The sequence below is a fragment of the Octopus bimaculoides genome, chromosome 9 (assembly GCF_001194135.2).
Source record: "Octopus bimaculoides isolate UCB-OBI-ISO-001 chromosome 9, ASM119413v2, whole genome shotgun sequence".
Lineage (NCBI taxonomy): Eukaryota > Metazoa > Mollusca > Cephalopoda > Octopoda > Octopodidae > Octopus > Octopus bimaculoides.
In genome coordinates, this window is record NC_068989.1 from 70011110 (window position 1) to 70023034 (window position 11925).

General features: G+C 33.4%; 1 protein-coding gene across 5 annotated transcripts in view; it reads left to right on the plus strand.

Annotated features, from left to right (window-relative positions):
* LOC106881649 (transient receptor potential cation channel subfamily M member 3) overlaps positions 1 to 11925 on the plus strand; it is a 662626-nt gene that overhangs the window by 632698 nt on the left and 18003 nt on the right. For all 5 annotated transcript variants that reach the window (XM_052970748.1, XM_052970745.1, XM_052970746.1 and 2 more), the window contains 2 exons: positions 8397 to 8645; positions 9766 to 9940. In XM_052970748.1, coding sequence (XP_052826708.1) covers positions 8397 to 8645; positions 9766 to 9940 — 424 coding nt within the window. The remainder of the gene's footprint in view (positions 1 to 8396; positions 8646 to 9765; positions 9941 to 11925) is intronic.

The following is an 11925-nucleotide window of genomic DNA, read 5'->3' on the forward strand; positions in this document are numbered from 1 at the left end:
TAGAAATAACAGTCAAAACAAAATATACATGAACGAAGTTAACATTAAAATATTTGCAAGCAAATTAAATATTTAAAAGCTATGAACAAACAAACCGACAGGAGTTGCTAGAAATAACAGTCAAAATATTGTTTAAAACAGACATTTATTAGTTAAAAAAATTCAAGAACAAAAGTTTGCAATACACTCTAGGATTTTATAAAATAAACTAGCTTGCCCTTTGCCGTCAAAATTGATGGATAATTGTAGTATTTTATATATAAATATGGATGGTAAATCAAATTAATAGACTTGTCAATGTTCACATACATTCACATACTTCCCCATCCCACCAGTTTGTCATCACCTAAATATTCTCCCTATTTTACATTCAAACTGGCCAGATCTGGCCTGCCACACCTGTCCTACGATGTCATTCTAAATATACACATAATCACATCATCGAAATCTCAAAGCTGTGAAATAATACAAGATTAATTCAAAACAATGTGAATAAATAAGTATTACATTTAACAGAGCAATCTGAATGCTGAAGGGTTATGAAGTCTAGACAAGTCTATCTAGCAATGATAGACTAGTCTATCCTGCTAATTAAAAGACAGCAAAACCTATCAGTTCACTACTGACATTTTCTATCATAGTTTTCAATCACTAACTCTATTTTTCTGTTTTTGTTCTTCATTGACATATAAAAATTATAAAGTTATATCATCTGTCAAGAAACAGCTGTTTGTTGTATAATCTATCAAGGGAACTATTGGAAATGTTCTATTGTTGTCTTAACACAACTTTCTTCTTTTTTTTTTATCAAATATGTTGTGATTTGAATATATTGTAAATAGTTATTTTGTGATGAAATCATCTTGGGAAATCATTTTTGATTTCCGTTTAAAGATCCTTCATCTCTGCATACTTTCTTCAGATGTAATAATAAAAAATGTAAAAAAAGTTTTCAATTAAATGTAATCTGAATTCAATCCTCTTATACTCAGAAATTTAATAAATCAGTGAATTTAAATATAAATTTCAAATTTGGCACAAGACCAGCAATTTTAGGGGAGGGGTAAGTCAATTACATCAACCCCTGTGTTCAGCTGGTATTTATTTTATTGACCTCAAAAGGATGACCCTAATTGATAAACTGGTACATTAAACAATATGCTATGTCTTTTTGACCTGTATCTATATTGATAAAAAAACTCTTTGTGTATCTAAGTTGTTTATCATTAGATCTATGATCAAAATCATTCAAATTGTAACCATCATTTTAGTGGGTACGTCTATAGTTACATTATTTGATGCCCTTTCTTGATTTAAGATGGCAAGGTGTAATTTGGAGATTTAGCTGCTCTTTCAAGCAGGTTGGTCAGCCATGTTAGTTTTTCCAGTGTTATTTCTTTGTTTTATATATATATATATATATATATATATATATACACACACACACACATATATGATATAATAGGCACAGGCATGACTGTGTGATTATGAAGTTTGCTTCCCAAATATATGGTCTTGGGTTCAGTCCTACTGTATAGCTCCTTCTACTATGGTCTCAGACTACCAAAGCCTTGTGAGTGAGTTTGGTTGATGGAAACTGAAAGAAGCTTGTCATGTGTATATCTTTGCTTGTTTCTCCTCATCTTGACATCACGTGATTGTTGTAAATGAGTGTTGTCACTGTCATACAAGGAATGTGATTCAGTTCCATTATTCTGCAAAAACATGTTGCTTGGCTGCAGTTAAGAGTAGGTGTCAGGAAAGGCATCTTCCCATAGAAAATATGCCTCAGTAAACTGTGCAACTCATACAAGCATGAAAAAGTGGATATCATGATGATGGTATATATGTGTGTGCGTGTGTTCACGCACATGTACACTCACACACAAAGAGCTTCTACACAGTTTCTATCTACCATCATTCACTCACAAGGCATTGATTGGCCCTGGGTTATAGTAGAAGACACTTGCCAAAGGTGTCATGAAGAAACTATATAGAAGGCTGTTCAGTGTGTGTGTGTGACAACTGGTATTGGTTTGTTTATATCTTTGTAACTTGGCAATTCCATAGAAGGGGGATTGATAGAATATACACCAGGGTGCCTTGTAAAATGCATTGGTGTGGGTACTGGTGCCACATAAAAGACACTGGTAATAGTGCCATGTAAAAAGCACCCAGTGCACTTTGTAGAGTGGTTGGCATTAGGAAGGATATCCAGCTGTAAAAACCAAGCTAAAACAAACTTTGGCCCCTAGCTTTGCCAGTTCCTGTCAAGCCGTCCAACCCATGCCTGCCAGTAAAACAGACATTAAATGTTGATGATGACTTCCACTCATACAAGGTTTGATCTGATCTACTAAATCCAGTCACAATATTTAATGGCTCTCCACACAGTTTCTCTTCACTTATTCCATTGACAAATGATGGCCAAGGTGCCATGCAGTGGGATTGAACCTGAAACTATGTGGTTATAAAGCAAGCTTCTCAACATGCAGAACCTTTTTTTTTTTTTTAATAATTATATTTCTTGGATCCTGTCAAGCCATCCAACCCATGCTAACATGGAATAGGGATGCTAAATACTGATGATAATAATGATGGTGATGTTGTATTTTTGTCTGTCTTTTAGTTCAGGTTGTGATTTTTTAATTAAATTTAAAGAAACAAAATTAAGGCTTCAGGAGCTGCTCTTCACATTGGCTTGTTTAGATAATATTAATCTAAAAGTGAGATTTTTTGTTTGTTATTCTTAATCATTTTAGCATATACTACTACATATAGAAAAACATTTTCACTTTATAATAGTTGGAATTACAAGTTCGGCTTGTTTTCATCTTCTTTATTCCTTTTTGTTTTGATACAACCATGGATTTATTCTAATCCATATCCAGTTTATAAAATGGAGGTGAAGCCTAAAGAGGATAAGCTTATGGATGACTTAAAAGTTCCAATCCATCTAAAGGTTACTGGCAAAAATTTCCCTTGATTTTTTTTGAGATTGTTGCACTATTGATGTCAGATCAAATTATTTGTTGGGAAATGTTAATGAATTTTTTAAATTACACAGCTAACAATAATAAAGAAAAATAAATTACTGGAGTTTGTTAATTCAATGTCATTCATGTGAAAAACTGTCAGTGTTAGTGATATGACATACGACTTCTCGTCATCACTGTTATATCTGAACTGTTATAATATCAAACATTCCTGATGTTCTCTTATTACTCTCCAACTGTATCTTCAACAAGCCACTCCACAATATCTCTATTCAATAGTTCCTATAACATGTACAATATGGCTGCGCATATGACATTCTTTCCAGACTGTTCTGCACGTGCTCATTTATACTAACTAGTATAGTTCACTTAGCCAATCATGGGGTGGGGTACAGATTCCACATACAACAGTGAGTGTTAATATTAACATTCTTAACATATTTAATGTAGTGACTGTCAAAAATACTTGTGGTGTTGAAAGGACAATATTAGCTCATAGGCTAACATTACTTTAAACTTCCATTGAGGAGGTCTTATACATCAGAAACATGTTAGAGTTGTCTCCCTGTTTTGAAGGGGAGGTTATGTTATTTTACTTGCTGGCTCTGGTGGAAGGACCAGTGCTCATGACCTCTGCAAGCTCTCCTAAACAGGTGAAATTCTTGCCATTAATGTTCCTCTTGAATCTTTGCACATCAACATCTTATGGAAAGGCTTCGACTAAGATAGCATTCCATATGGCCAAGATTGTAGGAAGGAAGTCTGTGCACAGTAGTTAGTCTAAGGCCAGTGGAATGGACATTACAAGGATGATGAGAGGAGGAGAGATGAGTTGGTCAGGAGGTGGCATGTGCCTAGCCAGCTCCAAGGAGCAGAGGCCATTATAATAATAGTAGAAATGGCAGAGAGTAAAGACAGTATACCAGTGAGCCAGAGACAAGAGTTTGTCTACAGGTGACTTTATGCCCTTTAAAATGATTAAAATGATATTAATCATTGGGCTATTGTTATCTCATTCATACTATAAGTCTTTCTAATTAGATTTATTTTCTCATTACATTAAATCTGTTAACACTAATTCAACAATACTTTAGTCTCAAAGGATCTAGTTGTAAACAGACACAATGCAATCTATTTTTATTTCTTTTTTTTTTATCCAATATGCTTAAATATTTCATCATAGCAAGCTTTCCAAATGGTCTAGGTTTTCTGTTGCCTTTATTTTTTGGTTAAAGAGTAAAGAACAGACATGATTAAAATATCGTAAATTTACAAAATGACACATTTAATGGAAGATTTGATAGACTTGTACAACATGTTGTGGTAGTGGTTTGGTTTTCTTTTACATTCTCAATTCAAATCTCACTCAAAGAGTAATGAGAATAGTTAGTTAAATCAACCTCAATATTTTATTGGTACAAAATTTTTTCAACTGCAAGAGGATGAAAGATGACGTCAACTCTGACAAGAGTTGAACTTTGTAACCTGGCATTCAAAGCACACTGTGAAACATACAGGGCTGGCCAAAAGTCACCCAAGAGTAAATTAAAATTCCATAAATACTATCTGTAATTCTGTATTAACTCAAATGGAAAAATGTGTTGCTCAAGAAGGACTTCAGTTTGAACAATTTACATGATGTTTCATATTTAGATGCTTTTATTAAATTCATTCACTTGTTAAACATAATTAAATCTTGGAATTAAATGGTTTTGATTTACTGTCAGTTGACTTTTGGCCAATCCTGTATAGTCTAGCTTATTGACTCACTCCTTCTGTTTTCATACTCAGTGATCTAGTATACTGATACAAGGCCATAAATTTACAGCTAAGAAGTAGAGTCTAGTAGACCCCAGTATATCACTGCTACTTTTACTTTTAATAGCTTAGTCAGAGGAAGAAGGGTTTTACCTATAAATCTTTTTCCAGGGTTGACAGGTAGGAGTCATCCTCTGATAGTAATTGAGGTGCAAATGCTTGCTATAAAGTTTGCAAAAAGTGTCAAAGGGCCAGATGGTGTTAAACCAGACAATGGATTAAATCAACTCATTATATTGACCCTGGAAAGAAGAAAGGCAATATATTTTGACAATGTAAACAGACATAACTAAGGCACTTTCAGTTCAGTCCATTATCATTTCTGTAGCTCTCCAGCCTCTTGTTTCCATATAAAATTTCTTTAAATTCTTTCACTTTAGTAATTAACTTAAGAATCTGTGAAACATTTGATTAGAATATTTTCCTCTCATTCAATTTAATCACTCAAACTTATTTAATTCACCATGAATTTTCTTCTACTGCATGGCCAGATTTCACTGTCATCAAATTATCACCACCTTAACATTACTTACTGGAGTAAATTAATATTATTTACTTAGAAAATTACTTTGGCTTCGTTCATAGACAGACATTTTCTAAACATAGTATTTCAGCAACATTATACGACAGTATTTATTCATGGTTTGAAGACTGGAAGTTTTTATGTCCGAATTCATGTTAAATAAACTAAACAAATTTTGAAGTTATCATAAAATACTTCCACATTGTCATTTTCTTCTGCATTTGTAAGAAGCTTTCATAAATAATGAGAACATATTAATGGATATTTATCCTAGCTGAAGCGTTAAATGATCCATTCTTTTGAAAAATCTGCATTAAATATATTAATGGATGGTAATAAAAACAATTCAACTTAATGCTAGTGTAGAGAGCATTTTCTCAGTTTTAGTTAGGGAACTTTCCTTACTGCATCCTAAAATTTTAATATTGAATCTGAATGGTTTGAAAGCCACATAAATTATACAATGCTTTGAAATCGAGTATTGCACTTTGCTAAACTGGAAAAGGTTTTTTTCCTTTTATGCTGGTTGATTGAGAACAAATCAGTGTGTTAAAAATATCTATTTGTTTTACATGCTTTTCCTTCTCTCCTCCACTCTCACTACTGGCATGGATTAGGCATATATATTATTGAGGTATGGTTTTGCAGCTGGATACCCTTCCTGTCACTAATGTGTATCTGCTTTTTTTCAAGTAAAAGATCTCTCATTCCAAATGTTTTCTATGGTGTGAGGTGAGCAGATTTGTTGACAGGAGAACTTTTAACTACAGTATGACTCATATCAAGCAATGTTTGTTGCAAATGTAAACGAATGTGTAGATATGCATGCACACACGCTGTGCATATGAATACACACACACACACATGCGTATATGACTTAGCGTTCTGTCGGTTTGACAACAAGGGTTCCAGTTGATCCAATCAATGGAACAGCCAGCTCATGAAATTAGCATGCAAGTGGCTGAGCACTCCACAAACACACATAACTTTAATGTAATTCCTAGGGAGATTCAGCATGACACAGAATGTAACAAGGCTGGCCCCTTAAATTACAGATGCTACTCATTTTTACCAGCTGAGCAGACTGGAGCATGGTGAAATAAAATGTCTTGCTCAAGGATAAAATGAATACACATATCAAACGGGCTTCTTTCAGTTTCTGTCTATCAAATTCACTTATAAGGCTTTTGATCAACCCAAGGCTACAGTACAAGACATTTGCCCACGACATTTGTACAGTGGGACTGACCTGAAACCTGAAGTATATTAAAAACACACACACACACACACACATATATAGATATGAAGCTGTGGTTATGAATTGTGAAGGCACATGGCTTAGTAGTTAGGGTATTCAGCTCGCAATCGTAGGATCGCAAGTTCGATTCCCAGCAATGCATTGTGTCCTTGAGCAAGGCACTTTATTTCAGTTGAGTGCTCCAGTCCACTCAACTGGCAAAAATGAGTAGTACCTGCATTTCAGCCTTGTCACACTCTGTGTCATGCTGAATCTCCCTGAGGACTACATTAAGAGTTCATGTGTCTGTGAAGTTCTCAGCCATTTGCACGTTAATCTCATGAGCAAGCTGTTCCATTGATCAGATCAACTGGAACCCTTGTCATCATAAGCGAAGGAGTGCCAGTTCTTTTTGGTTCTGAATTAATAGTCGTTTCATAGTTTGAAGATTTAGTAAATACTTTTATGTCTTTCTTGACTTCATTGCTTTTTCTGAGGATGACACATCAGAAAAGGTTTGTCTAAGGATTTTAAAACCAGTTAAGAGCAGATGCCCTTAAAGCCAGGAACTTTCCAGCTCCTCCTTGTCTGTGTGTGTGTGTGTGTGTGTGTATGTGTATGTGTATAAGTACTGTTATAATATTGGGTTTTATTTACAATCCAAAATAATAATTAATACTTTTTCCTATTGTTTCCATAATGTGAAGTTATTGATGAAGCAGTTATTCTACTGGCACTGATTTTTTTTTTTTATCTTATGCTAACAATTCATTTATATTAAATTGGTTTGTAGTTTCTTATGAATCCTTTCCATTTTGAAATTGATGGAATGTATTATCATTTCTACAAAAAATTGACTTCTTTGACATTTGAAACTTTATTATTCAGTCTTGAAAATACTTCGAAATATTTATTAAAAAATTTTTTTTTTAAGTTCTAACTTAAACATTAGTTTAGAGTGTGGTCTCCCTCACTGCTGAAGAAGTGAGATGAAAGTAAAATGTAAGCTAATGGAAAAAGTGAAATAGGAATATTGAAGTGGTGATTTTCATCATCATCATCATCTTCTTTTTAACATCCACTTATCCATGTTCACATGGTTTGGATGGAATTTGTAGAGAGTTGATGACCCACCCTTACCTGTTTTCAAGCAAAATATTTCCTTATGGCCAGACATGGTTTTGTGGAAGATTGGAAATGAAGGATGTAACTTATATGACAGTGACAGTCATTTATAGCTATAACATGATATCAAGACAAGGAGACATTAACACATATATGTAAATACACACATATACAATAAGCTTCTTTCAGTTTCAGTCTATCATATTCACTCACAAGGTGTTGGTCAGCCCATGGCTATAATAGAAGACACTTGCCATACAGTGAGACTGAACACAAAATCATGTGGTTGCGAAGCAAACTTCTTAACCATACAGCCTTGCTTGTACCTTGTACATGTTAAATTAAAGAAAATAAAACATTGGTCCAAACAAGCTAAGTAACATGTAAATTGAGAGACAACCATATATTTTTCTGGCATCAAATTGTTGGTTTATATACTGTTTTGATTGATGTCTCATAAGCTTATTAATTGGGAGTGCAAACCAATATTGGTTCCTATCTCTTGTGTAGCAATTCTCAGTTGAATAATGTATATATTTCTGTAGTTAGTTATAACAAAAAAAAAAAAAAAAATGATTGTTATTCAACATTTTGTCATGTTTTCATTATAGAAAATGACATTAAAACAGAGACGTATTGTACAATTCCATGTTTATTCTTCAGTAACAATCAATAAATTTTCATCTGTTTATTCTAGGTTATTGCTGCTGAACCTGTTCAACTGTTAATGAAGCTGAGAGTTTATTTGGCAAACATCTGGAATATCTGGGACACATGCGCCATCTTGTTTTTTTCATTAGGAGTGTGTTTGCGGTTCAACGCAGACACTTTACAAGCCTCTCGTCTTGTTTATATCGTAGATGTTGTTTTGTGGTACATTCGTATTCTTGAAGTGCTCAGTGTTAATAAATACCTTGGGCCATATTTGAAGATCATTTGCAAGCTGGTAAGTATCTGTAACAAAATTAGTATAACTTTAACATTTTTGTTTACCAGATTTCTGCGTTTTGTTTCAATTAATTTTGAAAATAATGAAGAATTTAATAAAATTACTTTGTCATAAATTAACATGAAATTTTGATGGAAGGTGTTAACTTAGATTACTTTTACCCTTTTGTTACCATATTTCTTTTGAAATACACTGCGTTTTGTTTCAATTAATTTTGAAATTGAAGAATTTAATAAAATTACTTTGTCATTATTAAGCTGAAGTTTGTATCATAGAACCATGGAACAGTTACAGGTGGGCTGGTATCAAAAGAGTTACTGAGAAATTGTTAAATTATACAAAGAAAAAATAGATTTAAATTACAAAACTGTCTTTTACTGTTACTTTATGATGTGAATTTTAAGCTTAATCTGCTGTTCTGTATTCTGTGTTCAAATTTCACTGAAGTTGATTCAATCAACTACAAAAATTGGCTTAGTTGAAAGAAAGCAATCAATCAATAAAGAGAAAACTTTTTTAACAAAACATTTGTTTTGGTAACAAAATGAATTGATTTTGGAGCTTTTGCTATGCACATTTACATTTCAAAACTGCTTCTATAAAAAAGATTTTTTTTCAGACATTTTAGCAATGGTTTTGTCTAGGTCTATTGACTAGCATTTGAATTATTTTTCACTCTACATATGGAATAATTTATTTTATTCATATTGTAAAACCCAGCTAAATGTTATGCAGTTGAAGATTTTAGTCTCAGCAGATTTGAAGTTTTTTGTCATGGTTATTATATTGTTCTACACTCAGGCACCACAGTATTCTACTTGATATTTAGTGTGGGTCATCAGAGACAATTGTTAGCATTCTGATATAATTTTGGTGATTTGAGCCATAGAATACATTCAGTTGCATAAGACTTTTAAGAACAGGTAAATGCTTGAATTTTCACAGGCAGCTTTCAATTCTTGCAAAACATGGAATAGATTTTTTCTTTTTAGGAAAAAACTATAAGTATAGAACTTGAATAATTTTTGTCACTGATTTTCTAAAAAGAAAATAATAATAATTACAGAATATGAAATCTTATTTATTAATATATTTATTTTTTTTGTTTCTATTTCAGCTGAGAGATATGTCATATTTCATCATCATCTTATTCATAGTTTTAATCAGTTTTGGAATAGTGCGACAAGCTGTACACTATCAACATGAAGATCCTTCCTGGCACATTGCACGCAATGTCTTCTTTTATCCATACTGGATGATCTATGGAGAATTGTTTGCTGAAGAAATAGATCGTAAGTTAGCAATATTTTTTAAACCTATTTTTAAAAATTTCTCTTGCTCAGCTTACATTATCTCGGTTTTAGTTAGATTTTTTTTCCTTACTGAATTCTAAAACTTACTACTAATGGTTTCAGAGCCACATCAAATACATAGTGCTTTAAAATCAAGTACCACACTTTACTATACAGAGAAATGTTGTTTTTTTTTTTCACTCTTCTCCTGAACTTTGATTAGATGAGGGAAACAACAGTATGTTAAAAGTTATAAGTGGTAGTTCTGAATTATTCTGAGTTAATGATCACTTCTCAGAAAAAAGCTATTCGATAACTTTTTTTTTTTTTTGACTATTGGTTTAGTATTGATTAATTGTCTTTTGAGGAGACAGTTTCTTTTTGGATTTAAAATTATGCAGATAATAATTATCTTGGAAATAAGTAGATTAAAGTTGTCATCATTATCGACATCATCATTTCAACATCTACTTTTCCATACTTGCATGGGTCAGATGAAATTCATTGCAGGAAATTTTCTCTGGCTCGATGCCCTTCCAGTTTCCAAGCTAGTTAATATTTTCCTGCAACCCTTCAAATACAAACACAATGGCTAGACATGTAGGCAAGAAAACACAAACACCCATGCATACATAACTACATATATATATCTGACTATGTATGTATGTATACACACACACATATATCATCATCATCATTGTCGTTTAACATCTGCTTTCCATGCTAGCATGGGTTGAATGGTTTGACTGAGGACTGGCAAGCCAGAAGGCTGCACCAGGCTCAAATCTGATCTGGCAAGGTTTCTACAGCTGGATGCCCTTCCTAAAGCCAACCACTCCAAGAGTGTAGGGGGTACTTTTTACATGCCACTGGCACAGAAGCCAGTCAGGCAGCACTGGCAATGACCACGCTTGAATTGTGCTTTTTACATGCCACTGGCACCAGTCAGGCGGCACTGGCAACAACCACACCCGAATGGTGCTTTTTACTACAACCCCCACTCTCAAGTCTTTCCTATATTTCACGGATATGTCTCAGCACATCTTTACCTCCATCTCTTTCACTATTGCTCACTTTATCTTACTCTCTCACTCACCTGCTCTCCTTATCTTACTCTCTCACTCACCTGCTCTCCTTATCTTACTCTTTAACTTGTTCTATCTATCTATGTATCCCACTCTACAGGAAAACACCTGCCACAATGCTATTCCCCCATTCCCAGCCAATCATTTTTGTCTTGCATATTGCTTGGCGCTGATGCCATGTAAAAAGCACTGGTGCCAGTGTCACGTAAAAAGCACTGGTGCCAGTGTCACATAAAAAGCACTCAATACCCTCTGTAAAGTGGTTGGCATTAGGATGAGCATCCAGCTATAGAAACCATGCCAAAACAGACAGGTAGAGTCTGGTGCCTTAGCTGCTCCTATCAAACCATCCAACCCATGCCAGCATAAAAAACAGATAAGTGATGATGTTGGTGTTTGTGTATGTGCATGTGTGTATAAATGTTGTGTATGTTTATATGTGTGTGTGTGTGTATATATATATATATATTTATATAGCTGTACATGTGTGTGTGTGTATATATATATATATATTTATATAGCTGCAATGTGTGTGTGTGTATATATATATGTGTGTGTGTATGTATGTAAATATATATGCATACATATATAGCTATGTATGTATTTATATGCACAAGGAAAATATTAATAGTATCTTCAACAATGTAATGACAGTAAGTCAAAACTTGAAAATCACTGTCAACCTTTCCTTCTAAAATAAATAACTATGTTACTCTACTGAAAAGTATAGAGTGATCTTTCAGTTCAACATTTGGCTGCTTTATATATAGCTTTACGTAAAAAAAAAAATCCATTAATTTGCATGAGCATGTTTGTGTTTTTACATTGGATGGGCTTCTTTTCAAAATGACTTATACACACACACACACACGCATATATATATATATATATATATATATA